Raw genomic sequence first — 25,043 nt, forward strand, 5'->3', positions numbered from 1 at the left:
AACTGACAAACTTTCTAGGATATTGACTTTCGCAGCCATGACAAAAATGGCACACTGCAGTAGTGTCATAATGTTGGTGGGGTTTTTTGTTTGTTTGTTTTTTTACACATCAGTATAGATCTGGTCATATTGGTTACAAACTTCGGAAAAAGGAAATCTATGCATAATACCATACACAAATGTTCTTAAACATGTTCTTAGGAAAAGGAGTCTGGTTCTTTGATTTTTAGAGAATTCTATATGTACACTTTTGACCATTTCACAACAGCAAGTTCAAATGGCTAAAAGGAAGATTTTCTGTATACCAGTATTTTATCATAAAATACCCGTGCATACAGCAGAGCTGTAACCATTTTAAGCATGCAAAATGGTGGGTTTGTGAAAACGGACAGCTCAGAATACTTCAATATTTTATGCCTCAATGATGGAAGCACACTAAGAAACTGCTATCCATAATGGTTTTTGTTTTTGGAATATCTAATGCAAGTATAAATCTAAGTTCCCACTTAGTTCTGCACCTCAAAACTTTATTTATTGAAAAAAAAAAGCAAAAGCATTTATGGTTTGGTGAATGAGCTAAAGGTTTCACATGTGGAAACTGTGAAGGTAAATAGTGTTATAAATATAAAATTGTTCTATGAAGAAAACACTGACCTCCCTCTGTATTTAATGACCTATTTAGGGTTTGTGTTGGATTTCTGCAAAAAGTATTAAGTCCCTTCTATTAAATATTTCCAGTTCAATCTAGTTCGAAAACTCGTTGCTCGTGAACGCTGGCATTCTGAGAATAGCATCTGGCTGTAGCATAGTAATTGTGTAGCTCATGGACAAATAGATGGACGTTAAAAAGATAATGTAGGTGATTATATCTGATCAATTCATCCTACAGGAGTAACCAGCAGGAATATGATCAGACTCGTCTTCTTAACTGCTTAAATCAAGTAGACGTCATATCACTTCCTGCTTTAAACAAGGCATGCGTAGCCTTTCCAGACTTTTTCTGCTGGCCTAGCTTTCCACTAGAGGGCATGCAAGCATTTTGAAATTTCCTATGCTATTTTTAACTCTTTGTAATGTAGATCTTAATTATCAGTAGTTCGCGTGAAATATATCACACTAACATTTTCAAAATTTTAAATTGTCCATTTCAAAAACTCCCACCAGTGACTTTTGATAAATATTTATAATCTTGATTAAAGCTATATCAGGATATTTGGCATCTGAAGGACACGTGGGTATCTCATCCATACATAATATCCCCAACTACTTATCAAAAAAAAATAACTATATTGGGTAGTATGGGAATATTTTAATATTTTTTTTTTACTCCGTTGCTGTCAGACAAATAGCTTTTAATCTTTATTTATTTTCCTTAGCAAAAAGAAACCACCAATGAAAAACCCCACAGGGCATGTAGATCCAGAGACACTTCCTCAATAAGATCCAAAACAGGTAAATCAGAAGCTGTTTAATTCTAATCCTTTGTGGCTGAAAGAGACTGCAAGTTAGGAGTACTTCGTTCTGGTTTTCTAATTATATTGAGCTAATATTACTAAAACCTTATTTTTCATGGAAACATTGTTTACTCAGCTTTATTTGGTTTGCTAGCTACAAAAAAATGTTTGTATTTTAATTTACTTGTAGGTTATGGAAAGGAATAACTTAAAAAAAAAAAATTGTCTCTAATAAATTGTAGTTTCATGTGAAAACAAAGTGTTTTGATAGTCACAATCTTTGACACATCAAGACGTTTTATATATATATATATATATATATATATATATATATATATATATATATAACAGCTTCAGAGCAGGTTGTTTTTTCGCACTGGTATAGTCACTCATTCTGTCTTCTATACAAACGCCATAAAACCTGAACTGCATGTGTATATGAGGGTTTGACTGACAACCCTTGTTTGGGAATACAATCAATCTATGTATACTAGATGGATTTTAGCGCTAAACGATGTTGCAGTAGTTGTATAAACACCTATCAGTCTTTCTAAAGAGCAGCAGGTGTGTATTTGTGTTGCATTGTGATTTCTTATCTGTGAATCTGTCCTGGTCACCGAATGTTAGCAAGGTGCATTCTAATCGGTGTGGCTTTCCAGGTGACATTAGCACAGTGCTTTCTACTGTTTCAGAACTATTCAGTTAGAATTGTGAATTTCGATTGTCAGGTTTCCGAATTGCATGATATATTTGTGCTTCTTAATTCCTGCTTTTTAATTGGCGCAACTCTCCTGGCCGCATGGTGGTGGTAGTGTGCATTGTCATCAGTGCAGTCTTTCAGGTTTCACTAGCACCGTGCTTTTTACTCAAAGCATGTGTTTAGGCGTCATCATGTAGTTAACATTCTAATCGGTGCCACTTTCTATTATATCTTCTACCCGGTGCAGTTTTCTAAATATTGTCATGTTATCCGTGTGATTTCTACTCTGCAACTTTCCATCACCCGTTAATGGCATGCGTTTGATGTGAAATGGTTAAATATTATTCTGCCATTTTATCAGTCTTCTTTTAATCTGTCTTTATTTGAACCTGCAAATATTTCTAACAAGGCAACAGTGTAACTATATTTCACTTTTATGTTCAGGAATGCACAGCTTGTCAGATGACTGCAAACCACTGAAGAAGCGAAACCGGAATTCACGGATTGGCTGTGCCACACTTGCGGTTACCAAGAGTTCTCTGGTATCCCTGACTGAGAATGAGGTATTCTCTTGATTAGCAAGGAATTCTTTTGAACAAGCCATTGGCATGTTGTGCAACTCTCTCTTCCACCAGCATGAAGGGCACTAATTTAACATTCCTGTTTTAGAACAAGAAGAGTAAGAACGTATACATGTAGATTTAGAAAGATCAGTGTACATTTTATAATTAAAAAACTTAATTGTCTTGCCAACAAATAATCGCAATACAGATTTTCTATTTTAACCCTTAAAGGGACACTCCACTGCCCAAATCTGGTTAGTAATATACCCACAATGAAAACATGCATGCATTTAACTATGCATTTTTTTTTTATTTTGGAGTATTACTAATAACTGCCTACAAAAGCTACAAATCTTTTCTGAAGCCTTTCCTTTCTAGCCCAGACTTTGTGATTGTCAAGTCTTTGTAAAGCAGGTTTTCTGGGCATTTGCCTGCCTCTTGCTTTTAACTCCATAGAACTACATGACATGGGGTTGTAAAAAGGTCTATTTAAAAGTGTCAATTTCTATTGAAATCTCACTTTTTTTAAATTGAGGACAAAAATACACATTCTTCACACATAAAGCACTTCAGCAACCTGAAGTGTTTTAGGCGTCTGGATTGTCCCTTTAACCCCTTAAGGACACATGACATGTCATGATTCCATTTTATTACAGAAGTTTGGTCCTTAAGGGGTTAAATCTGTTCTTCTTGGGAATAGAAACTTAAGAAAATGGATTTGCACAACTATACCAGAGCTCCTAAATGCTGTATGAAGTCTAAAACAATGCCTGCTTGTGCTCATTTGAATGTCAGGCATGGAACTCTGGGCTAGTTGGGGAAATATATCTTCAATATCTTTGCCGAAGAAGCACAGCTCAAACTCAAACTTGAGATAGGCAAGTGATGCACAACAGTAATTTGTGTTTATAAATGCTTGGAAAAGACTTGAATAAGTAGAAATGCCGACTGGTTCATTTTGATGTACTTTATATTTTGCACCAATAAAAGTTAAGTATGCTTTTAATGTGTAGTTATTGATACCTGGCAAATATTACGAACAAGGCAACAGTGTAGCTGCTTTTTTTGTTGGGTTTTTTTTCTGGTCTTCCGATCACAGTTGATTTTTCCAGGGTGTTTTTAACATTTATCTTATTTGTGCACATTATTGGAATTCTAAAGGCAAACTAGATGTACCTTTCGGATTATGTTTTAGGAAACTTTCATAAAATATAGGTTGCAGTGTCTCTAGAGCTATGGTAAACTTGATGATTGGCTGCATGTCAAACTTTTACAATGGTATGCCTTCTTTTGATTGGAGAGGGGACATGTAGTTTTGGTTTTTGGCTATTTGTATGTGCTGCCATGTATATTTTTACCAACATGTTTAGTTAAAGATTTTCCAGCAACTGTGCTAAATTTGCTTCAGGGCTTAAATTTGATCTGAATCTAGCTCCTAATCCACGCAGCAAACCTTTTATTATAGGTCTTTGATGGTCATGGGGACGAGCGGTCAGAGTCCACATCTGAAAGCGCTGATGAATGTCAGGCTGAAGTTTCCATGTTGTCCAGAAAGTCAGAAAAGTGTCACGCAAGGAAAGAAATGGTCTGCCAGGTAAAGTGGGCTTTATGCATATATTGAATTTGTGTAAATGCATGTTTCTTGATTGATTTCTAATTGAAAGTCCAGGGACTGGTTTAACAGATTTGTAATCCCTCTTATATTATAGACAGGGATTATCTGTGTACTAGCTAGAGCCTAAATGTGTAAGACAAGGCATTGTGTCAAAGCGGATTTGTCCATTTAAAAAAAATAAATATATATATTTATTTAAATATTTTTTTTGCATGTCCACAGGCCCCCCTTTCCCACCCTCACTAAGGTGCCCCATTTCTTTTTTGAAATTACACTTTATTTTTTTTTAAAGTTATACATAACGAAACGTAGGGACTACTGTGATTCTTGCGCAATAGTGAGAGTCAACACAGATCCATTTGAGGGGAAAAGGTAAGTTACAGTGGTCCCTCAGGTCTGAATTGGCTGGTGGGTATATCTACATAACTGTGCACTAATGTTTGGAAACTGTTAAAAGGCAATGGTTACTTCTCTGGAATTTACAGTTGAATACAACATTAAAAATCACCTGTAAATGTCAACCTTACTCCTTGTGTGAGGAAATCAAATGTTACTTGACAAAGTTTGACTTGGTTATTGCAGCAGAATATCCCTCTAATGGCTGTCAGGGGGATACTAGGTCACTAGAGGGTACATTAGCCCTGCCTTAAAAACATCTCTAACAATGATTTACATTCCACAAGTAAAACTGCAGTTTAACAAAACACCAAGCACTTTATTAAGAGTGGGTGCCTGTGGTCCGTTTTTTTTTTTTTTTTTTTTTTTTTATTCTTTATTTTTGTAGTGCAGAATACAAAGCACACATTTTTGTCATGCCCCATCAGCCAACAACAGTAGGTTCACAATACATAGCTTATACTTGGTGAGGCAGTGAGAGAGACATGCACATTTTTTTTATTTCGAACAGGTATAACAACAAGGATAGAGGCTTGCTTAGTATATTTTGTAGGATTTCAGGCATTATAGAGACATTTTGTGTGTGATATATAAGATAAAGATTTGCTTAAAACGACACCTGTGTTACACTATCCTATACATTAATAGGTTGATGCTATTTATGCCATACGATATACAAGAGTGGTAAATAAATGTCTTTCTATTTTAAGATAGGCAAACTAGAGTAATTATAACATGCTTTAACCTTTAGTTAGCTTATGGTTGATAAATATGTTAGCACTGAATTGTGAGTAGAGACTGTGCGGACTTATGAGAGGCCCCCAAGGTGGTTCGTAATACACAGGTATGAGTCCCATAATAACAATTAAAGCAAGGAAAGAGAGACTATGATAGAAATAATAGTTGAAACAGATGAGTGCAAGAATACCCCAAATTACTGCCAGTGCAGATTTGCATAAAAACAGCTCACTGTATCTGACCAGTCTGGAGGCAAATGCAGTCGTGGGAGTTCATCTGGTAGGGAATTTTGGTCTCTTTGCCTAACATTAAGTCCCCTTCTTGAGTTGACTCATCCAATGCCTTTTTGGGGGTGGATGTGCGCTTCTCGCGATTTAGAGTCCTCTGCTGATGGAAAGTCTCTGCTCAAGAGGTGCCACGTGTAGCCGGTGCCGTTTGGAGCCTTTGGTGTGTAGATCTTTCAGCCACAGGTTTGGCGTACCAGGGTGCCCGGTCTGCTTCCAGTCGCTGGGTGCTGTTCACTAGGCTGGTACTCTGCTGAGTGTTTGCAGCATGTGATACACTCCTCGGCAGCAGGGGTTTAGGTGATTGCTTGACTGCTGCTTCACCACGTGTCGGTAAGCCCCGCGGTGTGGTAGTGGTTGCGGGCAGCCGGCGAATCAGTGAGTCGTCTTGTACTTTGCCCAGAGGAGGGAGAAGGCCCGCTGAGGGCCACCAGTGCTGGACGGTTTTCTGCCCAAAATTGCAGTTTTAGTGCCTATTTGGGCATAGTTTGCAGGAGCTGGTGTCGAGTGCGACCGTCCAGCTCGGCGGTCCGTCCCCGCCCCCGTAGTGGTCCTTTTTAAAAATTTCTATCCAGGATTTAGCAAATTACATTAAAAAAACCTATTTAGACAAGGCAATACCAGGCAACATGTTTAATGAAACATTGGTATGCCCTCAATATCTGGAGTGCCTAAGATTTCCTATACCTGCTCTACTTGCTGACTGCCATGTGTGAAGGACAAAGTTTATAACAATGATTAACATTAAGCTAAGCTGTAGACTCCAATTTTTAGGAGAAGAGTGTTGATTTCTCCATTTAATTTTATTATTTACACCTGTCGTATATACATTTACTTAGGCTATCCCCAAGTCAAAAGGGTAATCCAGATGTGGACCCCGTGCTCACTGTGCCTAGCGGAGTATCCGTTCTAACTCGCTGTACCTCTTGTGCAGTAAGAACTAGCTGCCATTTTTGGGAAGGATCAGTCTGTTATGCAAATGGCACAAGGGAGCAAAAAACATTTGAGACTTGAGTGGGGACTAACTGAAGGGCAAGCTGCTGAGGTTTCTCAAAGCATTTGCCTATGCCTATGTTTTTTTAAATTAATTTTTATTATTGCAAATATTTAGATAAGTAAACTTAATAGAATGATTCTTGGAAGTGCATTTCTCCAGTCTGTTTGCTGCACATATTAGAAAAACATACAGAATACAGATGCACTTTACATCTTTGCATTCATGGTAATTTAACTGATAAGTAGAACGGGAGCTGCAGATATAACTGCATTTGACTCCATTTAATGCCAGTTTCTAAGATGGCATATGACTGTGCAGTGCAAAGTACATTTGCAAAATGCGCACCACGGAATTAAGTGATTTTATAAATTAACGGAGATTCATGCCAGTGCATGATTTTATGTGGAACAGGAGGAGGATGAAACACCTAGCCAACATCACTTTGTGTGACTAACTTTGATAACATTTCATTTATACTTTGACTCCGTTATATTGCTAGCCAATGCATGATTGGAACTTTATTCACTACACATTTTGTGACTCAAATATTTACCAAGTATTTGTGTGTTTGTAAATCTGATCTGCACATTGTGTTCAAATAACAGTGCTTGTATTCAATATTGAAAGTTAGTCAAAAGTATATTTTTGTAAATATTTACTAGGTGTGTGAAAAACCTGGAGATCTCTTGCTATGTGAAGGGGTGTGTTACTCTGCCTTCCACCCAGCCTGCCTTGGGCTTTCTACCACACCGAAAGGCTTCTATTGCAAGGAATGCACGTCAGGTTAGTTTTAATGCCTTTTATCCTTCTCCTTACTTGAGTAAGCAAGTAACCAATAAAAATATTAATTTGAAAGTGTCATTCAGTTAGGTGTCTCTAATTGACCATAATGAGTATCCAGATAAGTAAATAAAAAAACAAAACTTTAATGTGCTGCGTTTAACCCCTAACGGACTGAGCCAAATGTACTTTTGATTTGACTATATTGCTGTTCAACCGTAATTCACCTTTCATAATAAGTGCACCCACACTTATTACATATCATTTTATTCAGGAGAAAAACCGGGCTTTCATTTAACATCAAATATATAGCTATGAAACATTTAATATGAATAAAATATAAAAAAAAAGTGAGACATTAAGAAATGAATTTTTTTTTTTTTTTTTTTAGTTCTGCATAACATTTTAACTGTGGATGTCATACGGTTTGCTTTTACTGCAATAAAATACACATTTGTATTCAGCAATGTATTACATGTAAAACAGTACCCCCTATGTACAGGTTTTATGGTGTTTTGGGACGTTACAGGATCAAATATAGCATGTTACATTTCATTTTTTTCACATTGAAATTTGTCAGATTGGTTACGTTGCCAATGAGTGACCATCATTATGGCATACCATTTGCAATAGTAGACAACCCAAGGTATTGCAAATGGGGTATGTCCAGTTCCAGACTGGACATACCCCATTTGCAATACTTCGGGTTGTCTACTTTTGCAAATGGTATGCCATAATGTGGGTAATTTTCAATCCTGGGCTACCAAACACACTCTCAAAGGCAACGTAATCAATCTGGCGAATTTAAATTTGAAAAAACTGAAACACAAGCCTTATATTTGATTCTGTAACTTTTGAAAACACCATAAAACCTGTACATGAGGGGTACTGTTATACTCGGGAGACTTTGCTGAACACAAATATTAGTGTGTCAAAACCGTAAAATTTATTACAACGATGGTATAATCAGTGAACGTGAATCTTTTTTGCATTTTTCACACACAAACGGCACTTACTCTGACGATATAATTCTTGTGGTACGTTTTACGGTTTTGAAACACTATAACAAGAACTATATCGTCGGTGTGAGTTCCGTTTTGTGTGTGAAAAATGCAAAAAAAGTCACGTTCACTGATATCATCGTTGTAGTACATTTTACTATTTAGAAACACTGATATTTGTGTTCAGCGAAGTCTCCCGAGTAAAACAGTAGCCCCCATGTACAGGTTTTATGGTGCCATAGAAAGTTACAGGGTTAAATATAGTGCTAGCAAATTAAATTATCTGGACTTTCTGCCTGGGTTATCAGGCAGGTCCCGCAAACTGTAATAAAATTACTTAATTATGTAAAAATATTACATAAATATATGTAGAAATAATATATATTTATAATTTTTAGAATAGTTTTTTATACGTGTGTGTATATATTTATGTATATAGATGTATTTGTTATAAGTGTATTGTGATATCAAAGTGTGTGTGTGTGTGTGTGTGTGTGTGTGTGTGTTTTTAAAGGACCACTATAGTCACCCAGACCACTTCAGCTCAATGAAGTGGTCTGGGTATCAGGTCTCCCAGGTTTTAACCCTGCAGCTGTAAAAATAGTAGGTAAGTGAATAGGACTGCGTGGACGTGTCGCGGTTTAGAGCCGGATCCCCATGGACTGCATAGCACGCCCGCCGTTAAGGGTTTAACGTACAGCAAATTGACGGTTCTTATCTAGAGCAGGGGTAGTTAACCTTCAAATACATACCGCCCACTTGTGTGTTTTTTTTTTTTTTATGGTAAAATTTCTGCATTAACTTTTGTAGCGCACGTGCAAAATATATTTTAGAAAAAGGCTTTTTTTTTTTAAAGTACTTAAATGTCTTTGAATTTCTATTTTATGCATGTTCACAAACATACATTTAAAATTTAATGAATTTTCGCATCTCCATCAATGCAGTGACTACTAGCGAGGGAGCAGCTAAAATTGAAGAAAAAAAGTTTAAATGTGAAACCTAGCCTTTTCTTTTTTTTTCTCTTTATCCTTTTCTTTTTTTCCTTTCTTATTGCAATCACCAGCAAGAAGGCTAAACAAGGTAGCAGACTTTATTAGTAGCCAACAACAAAAAATAAAACAGAAAAAGGGAATATCTTTGTATCAGGATTTTTTCCCCTTTCTCTTTAATCTCTCCTTTACTTATTTTTCTTTTCCTTCTTTCTTTTATTTTAAGTTAACAGAAAATAACAGAACTTGTCTTGCCAAAAGAAAATGGCAGGCACTCTAAACGCCACACTTCTTTCTGTCCCTTTCCTCTTCCGGTGTGTTACATCATCACGCCCCCGTCAGTCCCAATCAGGAGTGTAGCTGCGCGCACTTTTCTTTCTAGCCATCGAGAGAGATTTAGCAAACACAGACATTCATGCAATGCGTGTTGGGCTTTTTTGTGAGATGTCTCTCTCGATGGAGGAAGGCGCAGGCATGTTGTTGTGACGGAGAACAGAGGGTCGCGGATAAAACCGCCCACCATGAAAGCTTGAATGGGCAGTAGGGACCAGGTTGACTACCACTGATCTAGAGTTTAATGGGGCTCTGTCACTTCTCTGCAAGTTACAGTTTAAAATGTTATTAACAATTTAGCATCTCCTCATTATCCAGTTCACACAAAGCAAGGAAAACAGTGCAGATAGTGTGGAGAAAAAGAAACATTGTTTAACTTCTCCTCATCTCTCTATGCTCACAACCTGATGCAAGAGAGGGAGCTTATAACCATGATTGGAAGGGAACTAATATGGAGATGCCCAGTTGCAGAATAGAGGTGTGGATTTCTACATTTAATTTTAATTTACACATCTCACAAATACAGATTTGTTGAATTTAGGGAACAGGAAGAAAAAACAGAACCTCAGTTTGGCTAGACACAAAAATCTGTATTTGTGAGATGTGTAATCCAGATTTAGTAGCAGTTTAGTAGATTTGCTACTGCTTTAATAAAGTTAAAACAAAATTAGGAACATTTGTTTTTTTTTGTTTTTTTTAAATGTGTTTATATTTTCCTTCATCACCTGCAATTTCTGTACTGTACTGTAATATTTTCTCCTGTTAAGGTATCCACTCCTGCTTTGTGTGTAAGATGAATACACCGGATGTTAAACGCTGTGTTGCTTCAAACTGTGGAAAGTTTTATCATGAGATCTGTCTCCAAAACTACCCTCTGACGGTGTTTGACAACAAAGGTATTCGGTGCCCTCTTCATCGCTGTGCCAGCTGTTGCATTGCAAACCCTTCTAATCCGAGGACATCAAAAGGTAATCTGTTTCTTAAATGCAAACTGCTTTAAAAACCAAACCTTTATTCAGATATAATTAATTTTTTTCCTTTTTTTTTTGTTTTGTTTTGTGGGGATTTTTTGTGTGCGTTTTGGGAGTTTTAGCTATAAACTCTGTTAGATGTCAGTTCTTTCTATAGAAATAAAGTACACACTGTCATGGGTTTTTGGAAAAATTAAGATCTTGTTCCATAAGGGCATATATAATTATATATAAAAATGTAAAGTGTTTACTGATTTTCTGTTTACAGGGAAACTTATCCGTTGTGTTCGCTGCCCGGTTGCGTATCATGGTGGTGAAGCTTGTGTTGCTGCAGGATGCGCAATGTTAACTTCTTCCAGTATAATCTGTACTGCACATTTTGCTGCTAAGAAAGGAAAAAGTCATCATGCACATGTAAACGTGAACTGGTGTTTTATATGTTCAAACGGTAATCTATTTTATTTGCCTACTTTGCGTGTCTGCCACAGTTCTGTTTTGCACTGTACAAGCCCCTAGGGTTAGTCACTGAGAGCAAGGTTTACTTTTGTTTAAAATCAAGCACAGCTAGCACCAAGCCTTTTTAACACACTTATCTGTTTGCATAGTGACCCTAGTTCCATTATCCAGTAACGGATGATAAGAAGTTGAAAGGTTGTATGTTTGCTATGGAGGTCTCAAAAAGTTGGAGTGTTTTTCAATACTGTGGAATGCTGAAACTTCATTTGAGTTTACTATTAGAAAGCCAGCTAAAGCCTGTAGCATGTACTATTTTATGGGTTTGTTTTGAGGAGAAAGGTTGTCAAAGTAATGTTTATATATACAAATAGATCATTATTAAAAAGTAAACTTTTATTTATGCAGGAGGAAGCTTGCTGTGTTGCGAGTCCTGCCCTGCTGCATTTCACCCCGACTGCTTGAATATTGAAATGCCAGATGGCAGCTGGTTTTGCAATGATTGCCGAGCAGGGAAGAAACCGCAATTTCAAGACATCATTTGGGTGAAGCTGGGGAACTACAGGTCCGCAAGAAAATAATTCAGATGTTTTATATATGTACTTTTTCACTTGAAGGAGAACTGCCACCAAAATGCTTGCTATGCATTGGCATCCTTCAAAGTTTGCCTCAGGCATCGTAACCTCGACAGCCTGCCATAGTAGTTATGATGTGAGGAGTATGTCGATGCTGTTCCTTGATAATGGAGCATGCTGTTCTGCAGCTGTTTGCTCTAAACCTGGGTCCTGAGAGGAGCCAAGGCTCTCAACCAATGAAAATGCCCTTTTTTGGTACTGGCAAATGACTCTGCAAGAGAGATAGTTACACCTCCAGCAGCAAAGGGTTTAAACTCTTTACTGGTTCAAACTGAAAAGGCTAGCAAAGTGTCATGACACTAAATCATGTGTCATACACCACAATGGCAGAACCTGCTAATGCTGTTTTCATGAATATGTTGGTATCCTGCCTTTCTGTTGTGCCCACATAAAACTAAAGTCTAAATGTAAATTTTACAAAAAGATCAATAAAATGTTGCCTTCCCTATATGTCAGTCTGGCTTTGGCATTCACATGTGCCAGTTATTGCCCTGTATGCCAAGATCTAAACACAAGCAGAAAGACTTCCTTTGGGTATTTCCATATTCTCTTACACAGTACATATAATTTCAGTGACTGCCTGGACATTGTCTGGCATTATTTTGCTCACACAACAATGCACTGACAATGAAATCAGTGAAAATGATGGTATTTGCCATCTATATTAAACACATGGTACTGGCAGCTTTATTAAAATTGTTATGTTTTATATAAAGAAACTATAACAGGCTGCATTAAGGAATCCTCAAAGTACTGTTACCTGCATTGCTTGATGTGAAACAGAGTGAGGACATACAGTGTGAGTGGATGGTTGTAGGAATATGCAGTCTTTACAAAGCAACTACATCAAATTTAAAATCTTTTAATTTATAACTTCCTTCTCTACAAAAGCCTTAAGTAACCACAGTGCTTTTGGCTTAAATATGAACAGCAGCATATCTAGTTATACATATTCCTATTAGTTATGTCATTTGTTGGTTTAATATTCATTAAGCTTGCCCCAGTTTTTATAGGCATTCAATAAAATTGCATTAGTGCATGTTTAATTCCCTGGGTATATCAGCAAGTGTTTGCTGCAATTGTTGCATTGTTACTTTGATAGGTGGTGGCCTGCAGAAGTGTATCACCCTAAGAATGTCCCTCCAAACATCCAAAAGATGAAGCATGAAATTGGAGAATTTCCAGTGTTCTTCTTCGGTTCCAAAGATTATTACTGGACTCACCAAGCCAGGGTGTTCCCATACATGGAAGGAGACCGGGGCAGCAGACACCACAGCGGAAAAGGCATTGGAAAAGTTTTCAAAAATGGTAGGCTGCACTACATGCTTTTTTAAATTACCACGAGGCAATGTAATAAGTTAAGAAATCTAGTGCCCAGAAATTTTTTTCCAATTTGTTACATTAAATGTTATTTCCTGGGTTAGAAGTACTATTAACATTCTTTGCAGGCTTCAGTGCCACAGAATTGTATACATTTTTTGTGTTGGGGGAAAAAATCTGTGCCTACTATATTCATTCTTTAAAAGTTTTCACAGGGGGGGCAGGGCCTAACTAACATGGCGACCAGACGTGTGTCTCAGGAGCTCCTGCTCAACTCCGACAGCACAAGCGACATAAGGCAACATCCCAGGGGAGAAACAGCGGCACCGCATACCTGTAAACACCCCGCAACAGTGAGCGTGAAGTGGGAGCCTGGGACACCCGCTGACACCGGGACCGGCGGTGTGGCCTAGCACACGACAGGCGGGAGGTACTGGAGGTACTCTGACGACACGTTCAAAGAGAGCGAGCCCCGTTGCCCCCCCCCTTTGGACCGGTGGAGGAGATCCCGGTCCGCACAGCGGAGGCTATCCCAGGCATGCTGTAGCAGAGCAGACTGCCTTAGGGGTAAAGAGAAAGCGCAAGGCCTCACCCAAGATGGCCGAATCTGCAGATACAGAGCACCACAACGAGGCTATACAAGACTATCACATAAGGCTGAACAGGCACTTCGTGAAGCTTTGGAGGGAGCTGGAACGCAGACTATGGCAATCATCTCCTTTCCAAGGGGAAAACCCCCCAGAACAGAAGCTACAATTAAAAAGCCGACGGGCGCCTCAACACCCTGACGGCCGACCGGCACCACAGAGGGAGAAGAGGCCTCTAGAGACACCAAGGGCCCAACACCGGCAAACTATGCAGTCCACGCTACGATCAAACCCACCGCCCGGCCACCCTTATACACGGCCCAAACGAAGCACCACAAACGAGCCGCACAGAAGGGGCCCCTACGCAGCGAAACAAAGAACGTGGAGCAAGCAGCGGCGCCCCAATCCTTGCCCACTGGTGAGTCGCTTGAAACCACAGCAGAGACTCACCCCCCGGGCCGCAACTGCGGGAAGCAGAGTAATTAGCCACGCCGCTACCATGCACTCTCCCCTCTCTACCCGCTGTGGCAGAACGACAGGGCCGCAATGCGGAGGGCACGCTATCAGGAGCCTAACTCACAACCCTCCAGCCCTAGACCCGACACAGACCGTGGCGGACTTAAGATAAAGACACCAGAGGCCTTGCAGTGGCTGCACCGGGTTCCCAGATCCTACGACCAGTGGACTATCAAATATCGCTATCCGCCTGCTCACTGCGCCAGCAGCAGACCGACCCCACCTGTCGTCCGTCAGAATCAGAGGCTCACTGTGCCCCTCAGAGCTGCGGGACTGCAGAGCCCCTTTGGAAGGCATCGGCTGACTGAACTCTCGGCCCCAACAGACACCGCAGGTGCCCATGGCCCACTTGTCGAGCCTCAAGGGTGGGCGTCGGCTGACTGGGATACCAGGCACCTGTGGTGGACTGTACTTATGAAGGGACAACACATGGTCCTATAGTATTCACATACTCACATACTCACTGATGATTAACCAAGCAAAATAGACTCTATAATGTACATAGTGCTGGTTTGAGATTAACATTTACTTTTCTTGTATTAATATTCTTGTAAGCCTGTGTCACAAGCCTGTTCTCTAAGCCTGTTTTACGTTTAGTTTGCTTGATCTACTGTCTAAAATAGTCAGGAACTGTTGGTATATAATTGCTGGATCAGGCTGACTACCACTGTACATCATGCATACTATGAAACACAAGCGTCCACATTATCTTGTTTACTTAACCATGCTACGCATAGGCAATCTTGAGCACATACCCATATATTTTTTAGCCTTTATGTTTTAACTGCTAGGAAATTAGGCAGTTCATTACTATACAGCGATATCAGGCTAACATAACTAAGCGGCATTTTACTACCAGCCTTGACAGAACCACTCTTGAAGACAGAGCCAAATACGGGCAATTATGTTAATATGTCTAATATATAACTTTTGATAGGTCAGACAATATTTACCTGTACTTAATCGTCACTGAACATGGTGAAATAATACTAAGTTTCATGTTTTACTGTTTAATTGCCTAATAATTAAACTGAGCAAAGTGATAGTCCCCTCGGGAACAAGCATCTACCTTAGCACTCTCAGACAAGCATTTCCAACACTCTTATATTGCATAACTTGGAGATAAGCCTGTTTAATTTTTTTTATATACACGTTAAGCTCAGCATTATACTGTTGTCTACTCTTATATAACATAAAAAATGTGCACAGTCTATCCATGCCAAATGATTGTACATTTATGCTTATGAAAACTCTGGCATTTGCTATTGTGGCATTGCTAGTATAAAATGTACCTTGTCTTATTAATGCACAACAAAATAAAGAATTAAAAATGAAAAAAAAAAAAAAAGTTTTCAGAGACTGCATTCTTAAAAGTGCCACCAGGTTCCATACAAATCCTCATAAACAGGCTATAACATTTTGGTGTTTTTTTGCTGTTTTGTTTTTTTCTATTTGACAATCCTTGTATTTCTGCTTCTTTGCTCTTGTTTCAGACGTCTGAGATTTTGCTAGATTAGAGGTACCATATATTTTAATTTAGGAAATTTGGGAGCTAGCTCTGCATCCAATATATTACATAATGTTTAATCTGTAAATGTTTAATTTTTTCCACCTTCTTTCTAAAATTAAATTGTAAGTTCTCTATTTTGTGTTTTAATTTTCTACTTTAATTTTGTACTTTATTCAGCTCTTCGAGATGCAGAAGCTCGCTTTTGTGAAGTGAAGTGCCAACGGGAAGCCAAGGAAACTCTTGAAAATGAAAAGAAACCACCGCCTTATAAACACATAAAGGTAGCATAACCTTTCTTTAACAATAGTATAGCCTACAGTGGTCATCATTTCCTGTCCAACTCCTTTATATTTGTATGTTTTCAAGGTGAATAAGCCTTACGGAAAAGTTCAAGTTTACACGGCTGACATATCTGAAATTCCCAAGTGCAATTGTAAGCCGTCAAGTGAGAAGCCTTGTGGGCTCGACTCGGAATGTTTAAACCGAATGCTGATGTATGAATGCCACCCCCATGTATGTCCTGCGGGAGAACGATGTCAGAACCAGGCATTTACAAAACGGCAATATCCAGAAACAAAGATTATTAAAACTGAAGGGAAGGGATGGGGTTTGATTGCTACCAGAGATATTAAAAAGGTAAGCTTTAACTGCCCACATTGTGAAACTTAATGAATACTTCAGGTATGCATACACTGAGGAAGATGCACTATATGTTGTGGCTATAATTTTGTCTTAGATGTATTATTCTAAGGTGTGGTTCAAGTTAATATTTAATTTTGTTTCATAATTCCAGGGTGAATTTGTGAATGAATATATTGGTGAACTTATAGATGAAGAGGAATGTATGGCACGTATTAGGCATGCACAGGAGAATGATATTACGCACTTTTACATGCTGACCATTGACAAGGTAATATGATCCACAACCAAACTGTTACTTCATACCTTTATTTACAAATATGCTCTGCCTCTCTAACCCTGTCTTATATTCTTGGCAAAGGTGTGGAGTGTTTGAGCTACATTAATTATGTATTGGTTTGGGGGTGCCATATCTAGTGTAATGTGTCACCACGGTTTTCCATTCAACACATACCACTAGAGGGTAGTTATTATGTTATTGTTTACATAGCGTCAACAAATTCCACAGCGCTTTACAGTGGGTGGACGAACAGACATGTAGTTGTAACCAGACAAGTTGGACACACAGGAACAGAGGGGTTGAGGGCCCTGCTCAATGAGTTCACATGCTTGAGGGAGTGGGGTAAAGTGACACAAAAGTTAAGGATAGTATTAGACTAATGACAGTTGCAAGAGAGGAATCAGTCGGGAGCTATTAACAGTTTAATTGATACGCTTTTATGAAGAAGTTAAAGGGACACTATAGTCACCTGAACAACTTTAGCTTAATGAAGCAGTTTTGGTGTATATAACATGCCCCTGCAGCCTCACTGCTCAATCCTCTGCCATTTAGGAGTTAAATCCCTTTGTTTATGAACCCTAGTCACACCTCCCTGCATGTGACTTGCACAGCCTTCCATAAACACTTCCTGTAAAGAGAGCCCTATTTAGGCTTTCTTTATTGCAAGTTCTGTTTAATTAAGATTTTCTTATCCCCTGCTATGTTAATAGCTTGCTAGACCCTGCAAGAGCCTCCTGTATGTGATTAAAGTTCAATTTAGAGATTGAGATACAATTATTTAAGGTAAATTACATATGTTTGAAAGTGAAACCAGTTTTTTTTTTCATGCAGGCTCTGTCAATCATAGCCAGGGGAGGTGTGGCTAGGGCTGCATAAACAGAAACAAAGTGATTTAACTCCTAAATGACAGTGAATTGAACAGTGAAATTGCAGGGGAATGATCTATACCAGGGCTTCCCAAACTTTTATGGCCCGAGACCCACTTTTCAAAATGGTAATTTTTCGAGACCCACTTGCTTTTTTAAATGCATATTTTAAAAAGTGAACACCATGACAATCCGCTTTAGAGGCATACAATTGGCACACCATAGCAATCCGCTTTAGATGTACACCATGGCAATTGCTTTTAGAGGCATAAATCTGGCACACCATAGCAAACAGCTTAAGAGGCATACAATTGGCACACTATAGCAATCCGCTTTAGAGGCATACAGTTGGCATACCATGGCAATCAGCTTTACAGGCATACAATTGGAACATAATGGCAGCTTTAGATGCATAAAATAGGCATACCGTGGCAATCGGCTTTAGATGCATAAGATTGGTACATTATGGCAATCAGTTTTAGAGGCATACAGTTGGGCATACCATGGCAATCAGCTTTAGATGCTTACAATTGGCACACCATGGCAATCAGTTTTACAGGCATACAATTGGAACATTATGGCAGCTTTAGATGCATAAAATTGGTACATTATGGCAATCACTTTTAGATGCATAAACTTGGCACATCATGGCAATCAGCTTCAGAGGTATACAATTGGCAAACAGTCAGATGCATTAAATTGGCACTCCCTGGCAATCAGCTTTAAAAGCATACAATTGGCACACCATGGCAATCAGCTTTAGATGCATAAAATTGGCATATCATGGCAGTTTTAGAGGCATAATTTGGCATATCATGGCAGTTTTAGATGCATAATGTTGATATATCATGGAGTTTTAGAGGCAGAAACTTTGCATTTCATGGCAATCAGTTTTAGAGGCATACAACTGCTTACTCACAGACTCAGTCAGAATTAGACGTTGTGTCCTGCTCATCCAGGCCCCTCACATTGATTATCCCAGTGGTGGAACTAATGTAGAGAGAGCCCTGGTGCAAGTATGCTTTCTGGGGGCCCCCTCTAGTGCAAGTGTGGCCAAAAGGTAGATCTCCATCTGTCGGAGAACTTCAACAATGCTATGCCTGCTGGGAATCTACCATTTGCCCATCGTTGCAGGGTTATATTTGTGAGCAGTGTTTGAGCGTTTAAATGTAAGCATGTTTGTGTATTAAAGGACCACTATAGTGCCAGGAAAACAAACTCGCTTTCCTGGCACTAAAGTGCCCCGAGGGTGCCCCCACCCTCAGGGTCCCATTCCCGCCAGGCTGAAGGAAGAGAAAGGGGCTTAAAAACTCACCTTTCTCCAGCGCTGGGCTCCCTCGGCGCTGGGGACTCTCCTCCTTTAGCCGTCATCGGCTGAATGCGCATGCGCGGCAAGAGCCGTGCGCGCATATAGCCAGTCCATAGGAAAGCATTCTCAATGCTTTCCTATGGACGCTGGCGTCTTCTCACTGTGAAAATCACAGTAAGAAGCGCTGAAGCGCCTCTAGCAGCGGTCAATGAGTCAGCCACTAGAGGCTGGATTAACCCATTTGTAAACATAGCAATTTATCTGAAACTGCTTTTCAGCAGGCAGGGTTAATCCTAGATGGACCTGGCACCCAGACCACTTCATTAACCTGAAGTGGTCCTTTAAGTATGTGTGTGCATGTATGGGAGTGTTTGTATGTACTGTTGCCATTGGAATGTAGTGGTGTACTTGTTTGTAATGTTTGCGTCTGAACGCAGGGGTGTTTGAATGTAGTGCTGGACTTTACATGCAGGTGTGCTTTTTGTGTGTAGTGTCGGTGTTTGAATGAAGGGGTGTTTGTATATCATTTTAGTGTTTTAATATATGGGTGTGTTTGTATGTAATGTTTGCGTTTGATTGCAGTGCGTGTGTAGTGGATGCAGTGTGTGTATATTGTGTATATAAAATATACATATACACAATGTGTGTTTGGATGTAAGCATGTTTTTTGCATGGAGTATGTGTGCAGTGTATACACATACAGAGACACACAAATACACACATACAGAGACACACACATACACATACTGACACAGCGATACACACACAATGACACTTATTTTCCTACACACAGATACACATACACTCATGTAAACAGATACACACTGACACACAAATACACACACACTGACACAAAAGGAGACTCAGATACACATACACGCAAAGACAGGTGAGGGTGACCGTGTGGTAGGGAGTGTGTGTGCAGGTAACAGTGTAGGGGGGCAGGGTGAAAAAGGGTTACAGTGGGCGGCGGGCAGGGGGAGAAAGTGTTACAGTGGGCGGGCAGGGGGAGAAAGTGTTACAGTGGGTGGGCAGGGGAGAGAAAGGGCTACAGTGTAGGGGGCAGGGGGAGAAAGGGCTACAGTGTAGGGGGCAGGGGGAGAAAGGGCTACAGTGTAGGGGGCAGGGGGAGAAAGGGCTACAGTGTAGGGGGCAGGGGGAGAAAGGGCTACAGTGTAGGGGGCAGGGGGAGAAAGGGCTACAGTGTAGGGGCAGGGGGAGAAAGGGCTACAGTGGGGGCAGAGGGAGAGAGGGCTACAGTGGGGGGGGCAGGGGGAGAGAAGGCTACATTGGGGGGGCAGGAAGAAAATGGGTTACAGTGGGGGAGCAGGGAGAGCAGGCGTTACAGTGTGGGGGGGCAGGGAGAGCAGGGGTTACAGTGGGGAGAGGGGGGCAGGGAGTGAAGGGGTTACAGTGTAGGGAGGGGGCAGGGAGTGAAGGGGTTACAGTGTGGGGAGGGGGCAGGGAGTGAAGGGATTACAGTGTGGGGAGGGGGCAGGGAGTGAAGGGGTTACAGTGTGGGGAGGGGGCAGGGAGTGAAGGGGTTACAGTGTGGGGAGGGGGCAGGGAGTGAAGGGGTTACAGGGTGGGGAGGGGGCAGGGAGTGAAGGGGTTACAGGGTGGGGAGGGGGGCAGGGAGTGAAGGGGTTACAGGGTGGGGAGGGGGGCAGGGAGTGAAGGGGTTACAGGGTGGGGAGGGGGGCAGGGAGTGAAGGGGTTACAGTGTGGGGAGGGGGCAGGGAGTGAAGGGGTTACAGTGTGGGGAGGGGGGCAGGGAGTGAAGGGGTTACAGTGTGGGGAGGGGGGCAGGGAGTGAAGGGGTTACAGGGTGGGGAGGGGGGCAGGGAGTGAAGGGGTTACAGGGTGGGGAGGGGGGCAGGGAGTGAAGGGGTTACAGGGTGGGGAGGGGGGCAGGGAGTGAAGGGGTTACAGGGTGGGGAGGGGGGCAGGGAGTGAAGGGGTTACAGGGTGGGGAGGGGTGGGGAGGGGGAGGGGGCAGGGAGTGATGGGGTTACAGGGTGGGGAGGGGGAGGGGGCAGGGAGTGAAGGGGTTACAGGGTGGGGAGGGGGCAGGGAGTGAAGGGGTTACAGGGTGGGGAGGGGGCAGGGAGTGAAGGGGTTACAGGGTGGGGAGGGGGCAGGGAGTGAAGGGGTTACAGGGTGGGGAGGGGGCAGGGAGTGAAGGGGTTACAGGGTGGGGAGGGGCAGGGAGTGAAGGGGTTACAGGGTGGGGAGGGGGGTAGGGAATGAAGGGGTTACAGGGTGGGGAGGGGGCAGGGAGTGAAGGGGTTACAGGGTGGGGAGGGGGCAGGGAGTGAAGGGGTTACAGGGTGGGGAGGGGGCAGGGAGTGAAGGGGTTACAGGGTGGGGAGGGGCAGGGAGTGAAGGGGTTACAGGGTGGGGAGGGGGGTAGGGAATGAAGGGGTTACAGGGTGGGGAGGGGGCAGGGAGTGAAGGGGTTACAGGGTGGGGAGGGGAAGGGGTTACAGTTTGGGGGGGAGGAAGAAAATTATTTACATTAGGGGGCAGGATCTGGGGGCTGTCCTACCTTCCTTGATTTACCTGGTGGTCCAGTGTCTCCCTGGTGGTCCAGTGGGGTAACTCTCCGGTCTGAGCTCCGCCGGGTGCAGAGCTGCAGACAGTGTAATAAAAGTCTCGCGAGCTCCCTGAGTGTTGCCATGGTAACGCTCTGGGAGCTCGCGAGACTTCTATCACACAGTCTGCTGCTCTGCACCCGGCGGAGCTGCAGACAGGAGCTGCTGGGCAGACTGATTGGAGGGAGCCCGGCGGCATACAGGGCAAGCCGCCGTGCTCCCTCCTGGTGTCAGTCTGCCTGACTGCCCGGCGGCCCTGGATGTGTGGGTTAGCGCGACCCACTGGGAATCGCCCTGCGACCCACCAGTGGGTCGCGACCCACACTTTGGGAACCGCTGATCTATACACTAAAACTGCTTTATTTAGCTAAAGTAATTTAGGTGACTATAGTGTTCCTTTAAAGGAACATGCTCATGTTAATACATTTATTAACAAATGGCAATGTTCTCCTGTGTGTAATGGGACCGCAGCATCTATGCATAAAAATCACATTAAATATGTAGTGGTTTTGGAGCTTAAAGTACCCCTTTAACCTGACTACCGCCCTTATCTGTGTAGAAGGAAGGAATCTTTACCCATGCAAGTTGTGGGTAAAATAACAAATACCAAACAAAAATGGTTGAACTAAAGCAAGTCATTAAGACTGCGTTTTAATTCACAGTATGTGTTGGCAGTACAAGAGGGCAAACAATTACCATTTCATTATTTTTCAGGATTGAGTTTAAGGCCATGCATATCTTCACCCACAGTGGCAATTATCTTCTGTTTAACAAGATGGGAACATTGTAATAATTTTATTGGTCCATGCAAACAATAATCATTGCCAATTACCACTTAATATGGGCAGTTTTACATGAGTAGGAGTGCCTTGTCCAGCAGATGCAATCCATTATGTGGTTTCCCTATTGCTATTATTTTAGATTGTTTCTGCTACACAGATTAATGTAATTTCATTAACGGGTGGATGAAGTCAAACACTTCCCATTGCCTCACAGAAGTTAGATAAAACACGGGTCATGTTGGTCTGAAAATCATGTGACCTTTATGTGGACCTCAAGAGTCCAACGTGCAGAGAATTTTTAAAAAAACTGGAGACCAACAAATAGTGCACTGTCCCCTTAGGCATAATTCAGAACTAAAAAGAATTGGGTTCCCAGGAATCAAACTGTAAACCTACTCCATAATACATTATTGGACTCCTTATTACATTAAATTCATCTTAGACTTTGAAACAATTCACCTGAATAAAATTCCTGTTAGTTGAAACCGGAACAGATTGTTCTGTTACCAGGAATCTTGTTTGGACGAATCACTTAAAATAAATGTGTGCATGTATTTACTTCATCTCAATGAAGTGGAACTGGAATTCCTGGCTGCCATCCTGTCTTAGTCATAAACCGTTTTTGAATTGGTCGCCCATATGTTTCTCTGTTATCCAAGTTACGGGGTAAGGGAGTTTAGAGTTAATATAAACCAAGGGAATCACAAAGTAGTGAAGGCCACTCTGTTACATTTCAGCTACTTGTGAATATTCAGTTTGGCAAACTTAGATATATTTGATTGATTTTAACCACAAACTGCATGGCAGCCAAATGGAAGTGCAAATATGTCTGAAAAACGAGTTTGCCTCTTGTGAATAGCCACATGAGTTACCAGTAGAAACACTTCAATTTGGTACATAATGAATAGACATCTTTATATAGAATTCCTCTGTACTTGATTGTAAGTTCTGGGACATGGTTCTTAGTGCCTGCTGAATCTGTGCATATGTTTGCTTGTTCACAGGACCGAATAATTGATGCCGGGCCAAAAGGAAACTATTCTCGTTTTATGAATCACAGCTGCCAACCAAACTGTGATACCCAGAAATGGACAGTGAATGGAGATACACGTGTAGGTCTATTTGCAGTACGTGATATACCTGCAGGTAAGTGATAAATAGAAGAATCTCTCGCTTGACACATACTAACTAAATTTATTTGTTCCTTTCTATAAATGCTTTGACATTCAAAGGATTATTAAGACCAGAGTCAAAACAAGACTAGCCAAAAAAAAGTACATCTTTCTAATCCTGGGCGCATTTCTGTAAACTATTGGGTTTTTCTCTAAAACCATATGGTTCCAATTCACATAAAACTAGCATTGTTTGAACGTCTTAAATAATTCAGCTGAAGTGACATTCTCCCCCCTAAGATATAATCTTTTTAACATGGTGGAAACTTGCCGTGTAGTCTTGTTTGTTTTAATCTTCAATGCGTTATTTTGAAAGTTTAACCTTTCTTTCTATGGTCTTACAATAAAATAGCTGTGACTGTGGACCTCTTAGCCGAGCTTTAAGTGGCTATTGTACTAGGTTTTTTTTTTCTCTTCATTTTTGCATGCTTGTACTTGCAATACATCAGGCTTTTTGTTATACCTCTTAAAGGGACTCTCTAGTGCCAGGAAAACATATCCGTTTTCCTGGCACTGCAGGACCCTGCAGTGCCCCTCTCCCTCCCAGCCCCCATCCCATGTTGCTGAAGGGGTTAAAACCCCATTCAGTGACTTACCTGAATCCAGCGCCGATGTCGTGCTGGGTCAGGCTCCGCCTATGCTCCTCTGGGGGAGACCTAATGCGCATGCACAGCAATGGCCACACGCGCGCATTAGTCCTTCTCATAGGAAAGCATCCAATGCTTTCCTTTGGGGATTCCAGCGACGCTGGAGGTCCTCATGCATAGCGTGGGGACATCCAGCGTCATTAAAACACTTTTCGTGTTCTAAAAACACGGAAATCCCTCTAGTGGCTGTCTGATAGAAAGCCACTACAGGAGGACTTAACCCTGCAAGGTAATTATTGCAGTTTATAAAAAATGCAGTAATTATGCTTGCAGGGTTAAGGGTGATGGGAGTTGGCACCCAGTACACTCCAATGGGCAGAAGTGGTCTGTGTGCCTGGAGTGTTAATTTAAGTGTGTTGGCTTTAGAGACCCATGAAGCCATTAATGCAAGTTTGACTGGTAAATTAATAGAAATGACAAAACATAAATTTAAAACGGACACGCTCGGCTAACGTGAAGTGTTCCTGTAAGTTTATTTTACTTGCACTAGACGTTGCACAGTAATGGCAATGCGGCACATACATACTGTGTACCAAAGCAGTCATGGCTAAATCTAGTGCTGAAAATGTTTGTAAACAGCTTTCCAAGGCGTTGCTGAACCCTTAGTCTTATCGACTGTAGTTTATCGGTCTGCAGATTTGTCAATTAGGAAATTATAAACTGTTCTTAAAACTTCTCTCCTGTAATTCCTACGGTTAAATGAGTTGCTTTGGTTTTACGTGCATGTCAAATCATTTTGTTGCCATTTTCATTTTGTATCTTAGGTGAGGAACTAACGTTTAACTACAACTTAGATTGCCTTGGTAATGAGAAAACAATATGCAGATGTGGAGCTCCTAACTGTAGTGGATTCCTTGGTGACCGCCCAAAGGTTTGAATACTTATTTTCTGTTTAATTCATTTCTTTGTTGG

The 25,043-nt window shown here is 41.2% G+C and overlaps 1 protein-coding gene across 2 annotated transcripts in view; it reads left to right on the forward strand.

The window, feature by feature from the left end:
* Positions 1-25,043, forward strand: part of NSD2 (nuclear receptor binding SET domain protein 2) — a 69,283-nt gene that overhangs the window by 38,327 nt on the left and 5,913 nt on the right. For both annotated transcript variants that reach the window (XM_063457675.1, XM_063457676.1), the window contains 13 exons: positions 1,377-1,452; positions 2,599-2,717; positions 4,183-4,311; positions 7,410-7,530; positions 10,618-10,818; positions 11,090-11,269; positions 11,683-11,839; positions 13,012-13,217; positions 16,020-16,123; positions 16,209-16,478; positions 16,636-16,752; positions 23,317-23,458; positions 24,896-25,002. In XM_063457675.1, coding sequence (XP_063313745.1) covers positions 1,377-1,452; positions 2,599-2,717; positions 4,183-4,311; positions 7,410-7,530; positions 10,618-10,818; positions 11,090-11,269; positions 11,683-11,839; positions 13,012-13,217; positions 16,020-16,123; positions 16,209-16,478; positions 16,636-16,752; positions 23,317-23,458; positions 24,896-25,002 — 1,929 coding nt within the window. The remainder of the gene's footprint in view (positions 1-1,376; positions 1,453-2,598; positions 2,718-4,182; positions 4,312-7,409; positions 7,531-10,617; positions 10,819-11,089; positions 11,270-11,682; positions 11,840-13,011; positions 13,218-16,019; positions 16,124-16,208; positions 16,479-16,635; positions 16,753-23,316; positions 23,459-24,895; positions 25,003-25,043) is intronic.

The sequence above is a fragment of the Pelobates fuscus genome, chromosome 6, assembly GCF_036172605.1.
Source record: "Pelobates fuscus isolate aPelFus1 chromosome 6, aPelFus1.pri, whole genome shotgun sequence".
NCBI classification, from domain to species: domain Eukaryota; kingdom Metazoa; phylum Chordata; class Amphibia; order Anura; family Pelobatidae; genus Pelobates; species Pelobates fuscus.